At 53.2% G+C, this 16,628-nt stretch overlaps 1 protein-coding gene across 1 annotated transcript in view; it reads left to right on the top strand.

Moving 5' to 3' along the window:
• Positions 1-16,327, top strand: part of CATSPERG (catsper channel auxiliary subunit gamma) — a 44,839-nt gene extending 28,512 nt beyond the window's left edge. Inside the window, exons 20-29 of the mRNA XM_074937982.1 lie at positions 764-844; positions 7,658-7,714; positions 9,607-9,763; positions 10,474-10,537; positions 10,973-11,071; positions 11,746-11,847; positions 12,694-12,786; positions 13,733-13,832; positions 14,535-14,661; positions 15,643-16,327. Coding sequence (XP_074794083.1) covers positions 764-844; positions 7,658-7,714; positions 9,607-9,763; positions 10,474-10,537; positions 10,973-11,071; positions 11,746-11,847; positions 12,694-12,786; positions 13,733-13,832; positions 14,535-14,661; positions 15,643-15,716 — 954 coding nt within the window. The 3' untranslated portion in view covers positions 15,717-16,327. The remainder of the gene's footprint in view (positions 1-763; positions 845-7,657; positions 7,715-9,606; positions 9,764-10,473; positions 10,538-10,972; positions 11,072-11,745; positions 11,848-12,693; positions 12,787-13,732; positions 13,833-14,534; positions 14,662-15,642) is intronic.
• Positions 16,328-16,628: the final 301 nt, after the last annotated feature.

Genomic DNA, 16,628 nt, shown 5'->3' with positions numbered 1-16,628 from the left:
AATTCCTGTTCCCATCCAGTTTTCATTGAGGCAACAGTCCCAGAGCTCTGCCAGTGTCCTTCAGTTTTCACCTGAAGCCAGCCCTGCTCTTCCAGGCCTAGGCACCCCCTTGCACAGCTCTGCCATTAGTCCTGGGTCAGTCCACGACAGAGGAATGCCGAAATGTTTCCACTGGGCCCCATCCTCAGGGCTGCTTTGTCTCCTATGGAGCAGGGGTAGTCACAGCACAGTGCGCTCCAGCCACAGCCCTGATCCACCCCCTGTGAGCCCTGGGGGGCAGGGAATAGCCACAGCACAGTGTGCTCTGACCACACTCCAATCTGCCCCCTATTGGCCTTGGGGAACAGGAGTTGCCACTCCTGAGAAACAAAAAACCAGGACATCCAAACCCTTTCATCTGGGACAGCTACCTCAAAAAAAGGGCCAATCCTGGGAGAACCCGGACAGGTGCCAACTGTACCCTCCATCCATGCCTCCAATCTGTTCCCTACACTGGGGGCTGGGAGCAGGGAGTGTGCAGACCCCAAACATCAGCTCTGTGCCGGCCAGTAAAGGTGCCCTGCATGGGGGGTGATTCTCAGATTGTTCCTGCTCACTTGAAGGCCCCTTTATGCTTCAAGAGAAGCAAGGCCCCAAATGTTGATAAACCCACGACCTTTATTCAGGAGTCTAATCTGTCTCCCAGTGCCCAAAGAGAGTTGGATCAGGCCTTTCTTCATCAGTTACAGAGCCTGACCAGCACCCTACAAATTCTCCCTGTCAGGTGACCATCAGTGACACCGGACTGTATGCGAAACAAGAGCTGAGTGGGACAAACCTTCTGAAGAGTTCAATGGCTTTAAAGGTAGGCTAAAAGGCTGGCCTGTCCCCCAGCAAGGTAATTGGGAGCAAGGACAGAGCCACCAAGTTATTAGCTCCTCGGCACAACTGGTTTCATTAGGCATGTCCCTGGGTGGTAACGGATGCCGTGCTGGGAAAATCTGCCAAAGGGGTTAACAAGGCATCTAGGAGAGTTTTTTCTTGTTGTGCGGGAGTCGGGGGCTGGGAGAGACACATCAGATCACAGGCCAGACAGCAGTGGATCACTGCAGATGGGATTATTTCCGAGCTGGATTGATGTTCTCAAAACTGTTTCGGCTAGGGGGTATGCAATGGAGCTGCATTGATTTACACCAGCTGGGGGCCTGGCCCAGTAGCTCCAGATAAAGACAGTGCTGTATGTTAGTGCAAAATACATCAGACCAGATGCTGTATATCGGCCGCTGAGAGCCCCCCAGAGGGGGAGCTCTCAGCTGTCAGGCCTGAGAGCGAGAGCTGTGGGCACCAGAGGGCAGCCAGTGTAATCTAGAGCTGCCTCAGAGCACCAGCTGGTGGTAGAATTGGGGAGAGCAGAAAGACAGAGGAGAGGACTTCCCTGCCTGGTCCTCAAACCTTGCTCTGCACGCTGCATGGCCCAGCCCAAGGATCTGGCCCTCTGATTCAAAGCAAACATGCTGACAACTCCCTGTGCCTGGAAAGAGAAGCTTCTGACAAATCTATAAGAGGAGGCCATTCAAAGTCCCTCCCTAACTAGCTCGTTAAATTAGGCCGAGTGACAGAGATTGCCTCACCACCTCATCTGGAGATCAGATAGAACCCAGGTCTCACGCTGAGACAAGTTCCTCCCTGAAGGTTCTGGTTTGATCCAGCATCGGAGGAAGTCCACAAGACAGCCTCACACCAGCCTCACACACGCAACACATTGTCAACCTGTGGAACTCCTTGCCAGAGGGTGTTGTGAAGGCCAGTACTATAACAGGGTTCAAAAGGGAGCTAGATAGATTCATGGAATTTAGGTCCATCAATGGCTATTAGCCAGGATTGGCAGGAATAGTGTCCCTAGCCTCTGTTTGCCAGAAGCTGGGATTGGGTGACAGGGCATGGGTCACTTGATGATAACCTGTATGTTCATTCCCTCTGGGGCACCTGCCATTGGCCACTGTCAGAGGACAGGATACTGGGCTTGATGGACCTTTGGTCTGACCCAGTATGGCCATTCTTATGATACAGACAATGGGATTCAAGGGGAAACAGAGAGACAGCCCTGGTATAGGAGCAATTCACCCTTACATCATCTGTGAGAGATCTGGCTATATAACATAGGTTTACATGGGCTCGCTGGCTCTCCACGCAAAGGGGTCTGATTCTGATCTGACACCAGATTGAGCCAGATGTCACTGGAATTGCTCCGGATTTACGCTGCCCTCAGAACCCCCACTGCCACAGGGCTTCGTTAATGCTCTCCCAGTGCTGTTGATCCAGAGTAAATCCACTGACTTCCATGGATGATACTGGTGTAAGTGACATAAGAACCTAGCCCTCGATACTTAGACATGGAGACATGACATTGGTGCCCCTTCTGCCCTGAGCCATTAGCCAAAATCTGAGGGCTTGTGGCTTGTTTCCAGCAGAAGGAGAAATTGACGATGGTGCAATCCTGTTCATTTACAAACTTCTCCCAAGGTTCTGGAGATCCTGGTGCCAGCCCAGTGCTCTTTCCACTAGGCCATGCTGCCTTCTAGGATCCAGCTAGGCCTGCATCATGGCTTCACAGGCTCTGTTCTCTGCCCCAGCTTTTAAACAGTCCCTTAGAGGACTCCCATCAGTGGGTCAGACCCCCAAAGGTTCCCATTCTGCCTTCAGCGTAGGCCACACAGCGTCTGGTCTCCTGCCTCACCCCGGGAGCTCTGCCGGCAAGTCCAACTGAGAGACTCCTGGTCAGAGACTCGTGCGCTCTGCAGGGACCTGTGCACCTCGGCACGTGCTCACAGTGATGCCAGGCGGCCCGTTCCAAGCAGAGCCGGGTTCATTAGCCACCTGGAACCCAGCACCGTTAAGTCCTTAGGTTCCAGAGAAGCAAAGTTTCAGATGCACCGCTACAGGCTGGGGGCCAGCTGGCTAAGCAGCAGTTCTGCAGCAAAGGACCTGGGGATTACAGTGGATGAGAAGCTGGATGTGAGTCAACAGTGTGCCCTTGTAGCCAAGAAGGCTAATGGCATAGTGGGCTGCATTAGTAGGAGCATTGCCAGCAGATCGAGGGAAGTGATTATTCCCCTCTATTCGGCACTGGTGAGGCCACACCTGGAGTATTGCGTCCAGTTTTGGGCTTCCCACTACAGAAAGGATGTGGACAAATTGGAGAGAGTCCAGCGGAGGGCAACGAAAATATTTAGGGGGCTGGGGCACATGACTTATGCGGAGAGGCTGAGGGAACTGGGGTTATTTAGTCTGCAGAAGAGAAGAGTGAGGGGGGATTTGCAGATGATACTAAACTGGGAGGAGTGGTAGATACGCTGGAGGGGAGGGATAGGATACAGAAGGACCTAGACAAATTGGAGGATTGGGCCAAAAGAAATCTGAGGAGGTTCAATAAGGATAAGTGCAGGGTCCTGCACTTAGGATGGAAGAATCCAATGCACCGCTACAGACTAGGGACCGAATGGCTAGGCAGCAGTTCTGCGGAAAAGGACCTAGGGGTGACAGTGGACGAGAAGCTGGATATGAGTCAACAGTGTGCCCTTGTTGCCAAGAAGGCCAATGGCATTTTGGGATGTATAAGTAGGGGCATAGCGAGCAGATCGAGGGACGTGATCGTTCCCCTCTATTCGACACTGGTGAGGCCTCATCTGGAGTACTGTGTCCAGTTTTGGGCCCCACACTACAAGAAGGATGTGGATAAATTGGAGAGAGTCCAGCGAAGGGCAACAAAAATAATTAGGGGTCTAGAGCACATGACTTATGAGGAGAGGCTGAGGGAGCTGGGATTGTTTAGTCTGCAGAAGAGAAGAATGAGGGGGGATTTGATAGCTACTTTCAACTACCTGAAAGGGGGTTCCAAAGAGGATGGCTCTAGACTGTTCTCAATGGTAGCAGATGACAGAACGAGGAGTAATGGTCTCAAGTTGCAATGGGGGAGGTTTAGATTGGATATTAGGAAAAACTTTTTCACTAAGAGGGTGGTGAAACACTGGAATGCGTTACCTAGGGAGGTGGTAGAATCTCCTTCCTTAGAGGTTTTTAAGGTCAGGCTTGACAAAGCCCTGGCTGGGATGATTTAACTGGGAATTGGTCCTGCTTCGAGCAGGGGGTTGGACTAGATGACCTTCTGGGGTCTCTTCCAACCCTGATATTCTATTCTATGATTCTATGATTTGATAGCAGCCTTCAACTACCTGAAGGGGGGTTCCAAAGAGGATGGAGCTTGGCTGTTCTCAGTGGTAGCAGATGACAGAACAAGGAGCAATGGTCTCAAGTTGCAGTGAGGGAGGTCTAGGTTGGATATTAGGAAACACTGTTTCACTAGGAGGGTGGTGAAGCACTGGAATGGGTTACTTTCAGGGAGGTAGTGGAATCTCCTTCCTTAGAGGTTTTTATAGATGACGCATTGTGCAGGATATTTCAGTAGTGCCATCATTCAATATCAGTAGCGATCATCGCCTCCTGAGAGCCAGACTCACGTTCACTGTGAAGGTGGAGAAAAACGCGCTATGTATGGCAAACAGAAGGCACCAACCAGTAGCTTTTGACAAGGCAATCCTGAAGAAAAACATTTCTAGGAGCCTCCTGGACAACTGCGACGACGATTATGAGAACTTCAGTAAGAGACTGAAACAGTGTGTGAAATCAGCTGAGCGTGAAAGACCAAGAAGAGCTAGCGGAAGAATCTTGGAGAATACAAAGACTTGATTGGGAAGAGGAGGAAAATGAAAAGATATGGCAGCGGCAGGCTTGAGTAGTCCCTTCTCTGCAAGCTCATACGAATGAGGTTGAAGGAAGACTTCAAGAAATTTCCAACCAAAAAGCTCCTAAAGGCTGCTGAAGATCGTAAGAGTCTCAAAAAATGCAAACGGGAACTAGCATTGTACAGGTCATCATTATCGGCTTTGAAGAACAGGGACAGAGAATCAGTAACTGATCGAACAGAGATGGAGGCAATCTGCAGGGATTTCTATACCGAGCTGTTTGCATCCCATATAGATGTTCCAATGCCATCACTTCAACAAACCGATGAACACATACTCCCAGTTCTCATCAGCGAAGTCTGTCACGCAATCCATCAAATGAAAGAGGGGAAGGCTCCAGGCAAGGACAGTCTGACAACAGAAATGCTTAAGGCGGGAGGTCAGGAACTTCGGAAAACTCTCGCCCAAAAGTTCAACCACTACCTGGAAATCCAGAAGATACCCTTCAGTTGGAAAGAGTCCAATACCATCTTGCTGCATAAGAAAGACGATCGAGAAAATCTAAAGAACTATCACCCGATCTGCCTGCTTTTGCGTATCTGTAAGTTGTTTACTAAAATAGTAACAAATCAACTGTCGCAAAACCTGGATAAACAGCAACCTAGAGAGCAGGCCGGCTTTCGAAGGAATTACAGCACGATAGACCACATTTCACTCTAACCCAACTACTAGAGCGTTCAAGGGAATACAAGTTCCCTGTGTGCATTGCCCTCGTGGACTATGAGAAGGTGTTCGACAGCATAAAGACTAATGCCATCCTTGAAGCTCTTTCAGAACAGGGCATCAGTGCGAAATATATCACACTAATAAAGGAAGCGAACTCTGGCTGCAGCATGGACATATCGCTGTTCGATACTCCCCTCCGAATCCCCATCGAGAAAGGTGTAAAATAAGGAGATACAGTTTCACCAAAATTATTCACAGCCTGTCTTGAATTGGTTTTTCGACGAGCAGACTTGAAAGGCGGGATTAATATCAACTGCGAGTGGCTAAACCATCTTAGGTTCGCAGATGATATAGTGCTGATAGCTGAAAATACAGCCCAGCTTGAGAGAATGCTTAAAGAACTGAACGCGAAAAGTAGTCAAGTCGGATTAAAAATGAACCGATCGAAAGCGAAGTACATGAGATCAGATGATCTGCCAAGAACCCAAATCACTCTTGGAGGAGAGTGGATCCAAGAGGTTGATAAATATGTTTACTTGGGCCAAGAAGTCAACATGCGCCACGATCAGAAAGGCAAACTGTCGTGCAGAAAAAAAGCTGGATGATGCGCATTCAGTGACATCAAGGACATCCTCCAAGGAAAGATCAACAAAACAACTCGTGAATCTTTTTAACTTGACCGTGCTTCCAGCAATGTTATATGGCAGCGAAACATGGTCGCTGACAAAGATTGAAGAACATCAACTGTCTGTCACACAGCAGGCGATGGAACGAACATTTTTGGGCATTTCGCCCCGTGATCACATCCCCAGCGAAATAATTAGGCAGCAGTCTGGAGCGTGAGATGTTGTTGAAAGCAGGCTCAGCAAAATGCAGTGGGCGGGACATGTGGCCTGACTCAGCAACAACAGATGGACCACAGCTATAGCCAAGTGGTATCCGCGAGAACAGAAACGGCCACACAGTCGGTCTGCAAAGAGGTGGGATGATTTCCTAACAAGGAGATATGGACAAGCGTGGCGAAGGATAGCAAGAGTGAGAGAAGATTGGAAGACGTGTTGTGATTGGCTCAGTTTCAACTGATGAAGGACCGACAGTCTACGCAGTCGCAGAATTTTTTATGGCCTGGCTTGACAAAGCCCTGGCTGGGATGATTTAGTTGGTGTTGGTCCTGCTTTGAGCAGGAGGTTGGACTAGATACCTCCTGAGGTCTCTTCCAACCCTGATCTTCTATGATTCTATATAGTCCATTCTGGCCAAGCCACAACTCACCATCCTCTCAGTCTGTCCCTTTGTCTGTCAGTCCCCGGGGGAGCTCCTCACCCGCCTCTCTTATTCCAGCCTCCTGTCTTCCCCTGGGCCATTGTCCTCCTCCAGATCCCTGCTGAGTTCACATGTTCCACCTGCCTGACGTCCTGGTTGCTAGGTATTCAGTCATTGGGGTTCTTCTCTATTGATCTGGGTGGGGTTCAGCCAGTCCTTTAACGACCCCCTGGTCCCACCCCAGACAGTCATGTGTCACAAACATCTCCATGCCTCCAGCTCTGACCTAACAGCTGCTTTGGAACCCCTTTACACCCACTGGGAAGCAATCCCTAGTCAGGTCAGTCCTTGCCAGGCACATCGGTCATAACACTATTACAGAAGGGTCCTGCTTCGTTACAGCCTGTCTCTGGCAGCGGCCAGCAGCAGAGGAAAGTGTAAGAAGCCAGCAGTAGCAGGCACAGGATAATCTGTCCCCCGCATTAGGTCTCATGCTGACCCCTTGTTGCTGGCGATAGGATTAAAATTTTTAATAGCCCTTCTTTCTGATCTCTGTTAGCATTAGCGATGATAACTCTGAGTGACCTTGTTATGCATATGAACGGCCAGTCTGGCTTAGTTCTTCTCCTCAATGACATCCTGTGGCAAGGAGATGTGTCATGTTACCTAGACTTTCCTCCGGAGTATCAAGTATTATTGGACATTGCTGGGAGTGGGCTGGCTCTGTTGTCTGATCTGCCAGGGCAGCAACTGGGATATCAGGCGAGACGGGCCAGTGATGTGATCAAACACAGCAGGAGGCAGGATCCCAGACTCCATGGGCCAATAAGCTGATCCAGTGGTACAAGGGGGCGGGATACAGGACCGGATGGCCCAGTGAGCCTTGACGATGGACTTTTCATTTGTTTGGTCCTAACAGAAATTCATTTTTGATTTAAACATTCCAGGTTATAAATGCAGCAACAAACTGTTACCAGTACACAGTGTCCGGCCCAAAACTCCAGGTAACTACTGGGTCTGAACCTGTGGGGAAAGGCAAATTAATGAGACTATATTAACATTTTGTTTGTGATAATGGAGCAATAATATCATCTAATCTATCTATCTGTCTATTCTATCCCCATACACCCTGTATCATCTATCTATCTGTCTCTCTCTCACCAGACCTTCTGTAAAGGAGCAGACTCACCCCTGCGGCGCCTCCTGCTGCTCATTGGGAATTAACTCTTTTCCAGCATGGAGCGCCCTCTGCAGGCCAGTGATCCGCCACAGCTCCAGCCCCCATGTTCCTCACAGACCCCAGTGCCCCTTTCTCTGGGGTTCTGCCCCCTGGCAGTACCCCCACACTCTGCCTCTGAGTTTCCCCTTCCTGGGGAACCCCCAACCCCGCCTTGCCCCAGTCTGGGCTACTGCCAGTCATCACCAACCCCCGCTCCCTGGGACAGACTGCAGTGTAAAGGCCACTCATCATAGGCAAGGGGGTTCGGACCTGCTGCCTTCCAGTACCTCTATGAGCCTCGGACCAGGCCCTACAGCCTGGGGAGTTGGCAGCGTGGAGCACCCCCACTCAGCGTGCTCCTTCCCCAGCACAGCACCACCCTCAGTACCCTGTCAGGCAGGCAGGCCCTGCTCTCTCCCAGCCTGGAGAGAGACTCCTTGGGCCTCTGGCTCCCAGCCTTTTGATACAGGCCAGTTGGGGCCTGATTGGGGCGTGGCCCAGCTGCGGCTGCTTCCCCAGTCAGCCACCCGCAGCCACAGCCCTCTCCAGGGCTGCTTTTAACCCCTTCTATTTTAGGAGCAGGGTAGCCACCCCACTACACATCCCTTCTATCTAATCTGTCTATCTATCTATCTAACCCAGGGGTCGGCAACCTTTCAGAAGCGGTGTGCCGAGTCTTCATTTATTCCCTTTCATTTAAGGTTTTGCATGCCAGTCATACATTTGAATGTTTTTTAGAAGGTCTCGCTCTATAAGTTTGTATATTATATAACTAAACTACTGTTGTATGTAAAGTAAACAAGGTCTTCAAAATGTTTAAGAAGCTTCATTTAAAATTAAATTAAAATGCTGATCTTAAGCCACCCGCCTGCTCAGCCCGCTGCCGGCCTGGGGTTCTGTTCACCTAGGCCGGCAGCAGGCTGAGCGGGGCCTGTGGCCAGGACCCCAGCTGGCAAAGGGCCGGCAGTCAGCCCCGGCCCTGCTCAGCCCGCTGCTGGCCTGGGTTCGGCAGCGGGCTGAGCAGGGCCGGCGGCTGGGACCCGGCAGGCAGCAGTGTGCCATTAAAAATCGTCTCATGTGTCGTCTTTGGCACGCATGCCATAGGTTGCCGACCCCTGATCTAATCTATCTGTCTAACCCCATACACCTGCTCTATCTAATCTGTCTATCTATCGATCTGTCTATCCTCATACATCCCATCTATCTATCTAATTTGTCTATCTATCGATCTGTCTATCCTCATACATCCCATCTATCTATCTATCCTCATACATCCCATCTATCTATCTAATCTATCTATCTACCTAATCTGCCCCAGAATTTAGTTAACACAGAGTTAGGGTTGCCCAGTGCTGTCTCACGCTCTTCCCAAATGTGGAGTGGCTAAACTTTTGCCTCTGGAAAGCAGGATACAAAAAGTGACAATTCATGCCCCTCAGGGCCCCATTAACTCTGCCCCATTGGAGCACGCAGTAGCCACTGGGAATGGGTCAGTTTTGGGCGGGGTACCTTAATAAGCCGACATGAGCATTAGTTGTGTTGCATTCCGCAGATTGGAATTCCAGCGTTTGGCTGCATGCATTAGACCCCCACGACCATCCCTGGGGTACCCGGGCGCCTTACAAGCTGCAGAGTGAACAGGGGTGTCTTTTTCTCACCCCCTCCCCTCACCTGCAGGGCTATGCCATGGTGCCAATCTTAATTGGCTGCCCCCCGGGCAAGAGGCTGGCCTTTGACATCACCCGAACCCTGACGTACACCACCAAACAGAACAAGCGGTACTTTGACTGCACCCACAAGAACCCAGAATTGCCATGCTTCTCCTTTAACGATGGTAAGGAGAGGCAGATGAAGGTGTCCGCACAGGGGACCAGATCCTGGCTGAGGCCCAGAGACAGATCGAACGGGACCCTGCTTGTAAAACCCCACTTAGCTTGTCTGGCATGGACCCTAGCTGGACCCTTCTGCATCTGCACCAGCTGCTGGCTGTCACTGCTGGAGTCTGGGAGATTCAGGGGTGGGGTGGTGGGAGGGGATCCCGGCTACATCCTGGCTCGATTCTGATCTGAGCCTCGATTCTTGGTTGTGATCCCAGGCCCCGACTCTGGATGTCCCGAGCTGCCCAGAAATCAGCCTCAGTTTGGCTGTTCCGGTGCCTTAGAGTTGTGGAGTTGGACTCGCATGTGGCCTGCTGAGCTCTGTGTTCTCAGAGCCGTCCGCGGAGCAAGGCCGCTGCAGCTTCCCCTTAGCCCAATGGTTCTCTTCCCCTTACTGGCCAGGATCCATCTGGGATTCCCCCCACTTCCCACCTAGCTGGATTCCCCCCTTCCATTCCCATCGAGCTGGGATCTAGCGAGAACTCACCCCCAGCCAGGATGTCGCTGGGATCCCTTTCCACTTAGCCCTATGGGCCGGGCAGGATGGTCTCGCCCATTTGATACAGGTTTCTGACCCCAGGCGGCGACCCCTGGGGGTGTCATGGTCTCTTTGGGGCAAAGTGCACGGTTAAAATTGTGAGCTTTGACGTTCTTCTTTTTCCCACAGTATTTTACCCCTTCTTCTTGATCCAAGACATGGTGACAGGGGACTCGGGACCTTTCATGGGCAGGTGAGGGTTGGGCAAACACCCCTCTTGGCTTTAGCAAAATACACCCAGCGCTGGGAGACCGGGTGGGTGAAGTCGTATCTTTTATTGCTAGTGGAAGAGACGAGCTTTCGGGCTTGCACAGAGCTCTGCTTCAGGCCCCTTCAAAAGCTCCGGGTAAACTCCAAAGCACGTCTCTCTCACCAGCAGAAGCTGGGCCAGTAAGAGATGCTGAGTCACTAGCGGGCGACAAAGACCCAGTAGGAGTTACACTAAAGCTACTGGTCTCGCCCTTTGGGGTTGTAGCAAAGGCCTCGGGTGAGCGGGGTGAGGAGGGTTTCCCCCCCAGCTGTTTGGGCCATGTGGCTAGGAGGACTTGCCCCCTGAGCAAGGGGGTTTCTAACTGCCGAGCCCATTGGGCTGCTCTTCACAGCAGCGTGTTCTTTGTTCCGATGGTAGCTACATTCTGAGGATCATTGGCGGAGGGCCGTACTCGGAGAGCAGGATCCGCGTCTACAGCCCGAGCGAAATCCTCGACTATAACACGAAAAACGGCAGGTAGGACACAGCTGCCCTCGACGGAGGTCTCTAACATCATGGCTGGCGTGGGGAAAGGGACTAGGGAAGTGTTCTTTACCCCTTCACAGAACGCACGAACCAGGGGTCACCCAATGGAATGGCCAGGCAGCAGGTTTGTAACAAACTGAAGGAGGGTTTTCTTCACCTGACGCACAGTCAACCTGTGGAACTTGTTGCCAGGCTCTGCACAGATCCTGACCGAGATGGGACCCTGCTGCCCCTTGCAGATGTTACTTCTCACACTGTGCTTCTCCTACCTTTTCAGGAGCTGGGGCTGCCTTGGCTGGCCTGGCTGGGTTGCCCTCTACTGCCTCCTTGGGTGGGGGATTGAACCGCAGCAGATGCAGGCTTATGAGAATATGGCTGTGTACGCCAGGGCCTCCTAGCGTGGCAAGGCTGATAAGGGTATGTGTATTAGCCAGGATCCGCCCTCTCACAGCTGGAGTATTCCCTTTCCATCTAGCCAGGTTTCAGCAAATCCTCTGACTGGGGAAAAGAGTTTCACATCAGTCATGTTCCAGATTTTTTTGAGTGGAAATGACTTTTTGTGGAGAATTCTTTTATAAACTTAGGCCCAAAAAAGGTTTCTTTAAAAAGGTTGAAATGGCCTTAAAATAGATGGATCTGTGACTCCGGACACTTTCTCTCCCCAGCACGCCGCAGAGTCTGATCTGGATGAGGGCTAATCGCACAAAACCTCCCCTTACTGATCCCGAAGGCTTCGATATCTTCTCTGAAACCGACGGTGGGATCAAGTAAGGAAATATCAGAGTGGATACGCAGCTTTCCAGCCCCTTCCCTGACATTCTCCACCGGGGACTGAACTTGACTTGCTTGTTCTCTTTTCAGTCACTCGCAGTGCGGTTTATTCCCTGTACATTATCATTATTCATCTGAAAGGTGCCACTGGGTAGAGTTTTGATCCAAAGACGATCACAGACCGCATTAAAGCCAGCATCTGTGCAAAGCACTCTCCCATGGGCTTAGTGATGGGAGCAATGAAGCCCCTTTGTGCAGGAGAGATAGCTACAAAGAAGGAAGGAGTGCCCAAGGCAGAGCTCAGCTGTGTGGGAAGACAGGTTTGCCTGGTTTCCAGCCCAGGGCTAGGACAGAAGCCTCTGTGTTGGAGGAGAGAGCCTGGGGAAGCAGCTGTGAGTGTGACCCTTGGAGGGAGCAGAGAGACAGGGTTTCTTGGGCACAGAGCCCACTGAAGGGGCAGACTTGGGAATTTCAGAACACGAAACTGCCTGCTGCTGTTTGAGTCAGGACTTTGTGGGGGTCCGTTGCCAATAAACCAGACATAGACCTGATTTGTATCACTGATAGCTCATCCTAACCGAAAAAGCCCTGCAAAGCCCCAAACATTGGTTACCTGCTTGGGCCGAAGGGGCGCCTGGAGGCTGGCACTCCGTTGCCCTGGGCGCTGTGCAAACCTGTAACCATAGAGACAGTCCCTGCCTCAAACAGCTGAAATGCCCCGAACTGTGCTTGGGGAGGTGCTGGATTCATAGGGGATAAGAGTTGTAATCACCAACACTGAAGGCTTCCTGGCAGGCGGGCTATCCAGGGCCCATGCTCACGGCGTCTTTCCCCTCCTGTAGGTGGGTCTGCGAGCAGAATTCCCCCTGTTACGATGTGGTTCCCTTAGAGCTGACATCTCCGGATTACTTCTTTTTGGTGGAGGTGTCTAACAGGTGAGCCTCACGTGGCCCTTTAAAGCCAAGGGCATTCGGCACCAGTGTATGCTGGGTTGCCGACCATGGCTTCTGTCGACAATAGCCCCTGGCTCTTCTGCAGATCCCATAGCGACTTGACCAAGATCACCCAGCTCTCCTGAGTCCTAGTCCAGAGCTTGATCCACTAGGCCACACTGTCCATCCCAGGCTCCGTCTCCTGGATCAGCACCTCATCTGGAACAAGTCGGAGCAGCCTCAGGGCTGCTCCAACTCACACTTTCTAGGGGACGTCGTGGGCTGTTCTGGCAACGATACGGGGCCTTGGAGTGGGTGGAAGTGGCCTCTTGAGATCACCTTTGCGCAAAGGGCTTCCTCAGCTGGCTTTTCCCCCAGTCCTCCCCAGCAGGCATGGCCAGACCACCCTCAGCTGCAGCTGTTCTCTGCTCCTTGGGGTCTTGGAACGTGGAGGATAAACTAGAGCAACCTCGAGGCTGCTCTAACTTACACTGGAGGGCAGGCCCCTGCACAGCCCCATAATACAGAGAGCACAACAGGGGCTTAAACCCACCTTTGCCTCCTGCCCCAAGTCTAGGAATGGAGTAAGGCCCCCTAGTCTAGTGTTAAATGTCCCCCCGCCGATCTCCCGCAGTGCTGTATCCAGAGCCTGACACTGAGCCCCGGCCAGGAGTCTCTCTTTCCATGTCCTGGCCATCCCTGGCTTCTTAAGATTTCCTGCAAACCCATTTGCAAGCCACTGCTGTGGAGGCGGCACAAGGGACTCTGGAATGCCTACCCACACCGCCCCGCACGGAATGGGACGCAGCGGGTGGAGGCCGGCCTTGGGACGCCAGGCCGCTTGTCCCGGGGGTGGCGGCGCTCACCCGAGACAGCTGCGTGGCTTGAACGACAGCCGCCCTGGCGACAGGGCTGCCTATGCCCTGAGCCCCCAGGTCTGTCCCTGCAGAGCCGTGGACAACAGCACCTACTGTGACTATGACCTGGAGTTTGTGATCCACATTCATGGCTTGCAGCTCAGCCCCTCCCGGGCAATCACCATTATGAAGGTACAGGGGGTGGGGACACAGAAGGGGACCTGAGGCCCTGATCTTGCTCACTCCACCCAGCAGGATTGTCACGCCCTCTCCAGGGACTGGTGTAGGGAGGCCAGCCAGCAGGTGGAGCATGGCTGGGGCTTTCCAGCCTGGGGGACCCCACTGGCCCTAGTGTCAGGGAGTGCAAAGGGGCACAACTGAGGAGGTGGCCCATAGCTTTGGCTGGCGATGGCTTGGGGCTGTGACAGCCTGTACGCACTAGTCACTGCAGGGGGGCTGCCTGGTATGACGACCGAAGCACAAGGTGGGAGAAACCTCATTGCCGGGCCACACTGGGAACAGAACTCAGGAGTCCTGACGCCCAGCACCCCCACTCTACCCACTAGACCCCACTCCTTTCCCAGAGCTGGGACAGAACCCGGGAGTCCTGACTCCCAGCACCCCTGCCCATGCGCCCTGCAGCTGTAGCCACTAGCCACTACTCTCCTCCCAGAGCTGGGGTAGAACCCAGGCCTACCTGCTAGCCCAAGCCACACTCCACCTCCTCCCCATTCTGTACACCCAGAGCTATCCAGGTGCCAGCCGGACGAGTTTCCCCAGGCGCCCCACAGCAGCAGTTCAGAGACTGGCCCTGCCTTTTTCTCAAAGGAGCCGTAGTTCTCCATAGCCACAGACGGGGTAACGGTACGTCTCCCCCCTGCTTTTCCCCGGCAGATTTCCATGGCCATTCTCACCAGCATTGTCGTCTTGTACATCCTCCACCAAGTCCTGGGGCCCATGATTTGGGCCGGCTTCACCCGACTGATCCAAAGGGTTGAAGAGGCCATTGCTGTTCGGACAGGTGAGCTATTGCCCCCTGCAGTTGGCATCTTAGGAAAACTCAGCCAATCCAGCTGCCCCCCGGCCATTGTTAGACTGTTAATGGGGACATCATGACAATCCCATGGGCTTTACAACACCCCCAGCCAGCTCACAGCCTGGTTCTAACCCACCCCCCAGCCAGCTCACAGCCCGGTTCTAACCCACCCCACAGCTAGCTCACAGCCTGGTTCTAACCCATCCCCCAGCTGGGCCAGCTAGTCCGTGGTCTAACCCACCCCCAGCTGGGCCAGCTAGTCCAGGTTCTAACCCACCCCCAGCTGGGCCAGCTAGTCCGGGTTCTAACCCACCCCCAGCTGGGCCAGCTAGTCTGTGTTCTAACCCACCCCCAGCTGGGCCAGCTAGTCCGTGTTCTAACCCACCCCCAGCTGGGCCAGCTAGTCCGTGTTCTAACCCACCCCCAGCTGGGCCAGCTAGTCCAGGTTCTAACCCACCCCCAGCTGGGCCAGCTAGTCCAGGTTCTAACCCACCCCCAGCTGGGCCAGCTAGTCCGGGTTCTAACCCACCCCCAGCTGGGCCAGCTAGTCCAGGTTCTAACCCACCCCCAGCTGGGCCAGCTAGTCCAGGTTCTAACCCACCCCCAGCTGGGCCAGCTAGTCCAGGTTCTAACCCACCCCCAGCTGGGCCAGCTAGTCCGGGTTCTAACCCACCCCCAGCTGGGCCAGCTAGTCTGGGTTCTAACCCACCTAGTCCGGGTTCTAACCCACCTAGTCCAGGTTCTAACCCATCTCCAAGTGCAGGTCCGAGGTTTTTCTGTGTGGATGGGAGTGGTTCTGGCTAACCCCTGGGGAAGAGCCTGGGTTAGCTGTGCAGTGTAGATGGATGCCTACGCTGGGCCCCTGGTATGCTGGGGTGTGACAGCCCTGCTGGATTTCACAGGTGTCACTCCCTTCCCCTCCCTGCCCACCAGCTGTTCCAACTCTGCCTTGCTCTGTTCTTCCAGAGTCCAGCATCGCCTTCTCCACCTCTTCCTCCAACCAAAGCCAGGAGGGCTCCCAACACATGCCCTCCTTGTAGACCAACATCAGCAGCAACGGCCACCTGTCCCGGAGCAGCATGGAAGAACTGGCCCCTCAGTGTTCTATCATCCCCATTGCGAGTCCGCGCCTGTATCCACACATGCCTTTCCTCTCCGCGGTCTCAGCAGCCTGAGAGACCCTACACCTTCCTCCCCTGCTCTCTGCGTCTGGCCAGGACCATTGTCACCGAGCTGGCATTACTGGGCGGCTTTTCCTGGCTAAAGCAGAGGGGATTGGGGCTTTCCACAGCAGCCCTTGAGCAAAGGATAGTCAATCAGAACTGTAAAGACCTGAACCCACGGGGCATTGGTCTAAACGCCTCAGCTAGGCTCAGGCCAGTGGAGAACGGCGGCTGGTATTCCATCAGCAGCCGGCCTTCCCCAGTTCAACTGGAACAAGAGCTCCATTTGACCGCCCATTTCACTGCCCCCGGCCTTATCCGGGATGGTACCTGAGCTCCAGGCAGCGAGTGGCAGGTCTGAGCAGGATCGGGAGCTAGCGGGACCTTTGGATACAGGAATTCCCATGTCGAAATCTCTCGCTTTGTTGAACGAATGAAAATCTTCCTGTCTCCTTCCGGTTCCTTTTGTATTTCCCACCCTTTAGCAGCAAGGCGAGGGGAGGCAGGTGGTTTCTGTGTCTGAATGCAGGAGCGTTTGCTTAGCTGGTGCCTGCGCCAGGCTCCATGGGACTCTTGTCTTATTTTGGTTGTTCAATAAACTCTCTTGTTGTCTAGGATGTGATCCCCAGTGGGAAGTTGAATCTCTTGCTTCCCCCATAACTGGCGTCGACCGTTCTGGGGGCAATGCTTTGCCCTGGGTTCTGATCTCCATGCTCCCTTATGGTCGAAGGGTCGGATCCCCAGCTGATGTAACTCAGCATCTCTCTGTTGGGGTCAGTGGGTGAGATC

Source organism: Natator depressus, chromosome 23 (assembly GCF_965152275.1).
Source record: "Natator depressus isolate rNatDep1 chromosome 23, rNatDep2.hap1, whole genome shotgun sequence".
Lineage (NCBI taxonomy): Eukaryota > Metazoa > Chordata > Testudines > Cheloniidae > Natator > Natator depressus.
Note: the sequence above shows the minus strand (reverse complement) of the source record. Positions and strands in the feature narration are given on the sequence as shown.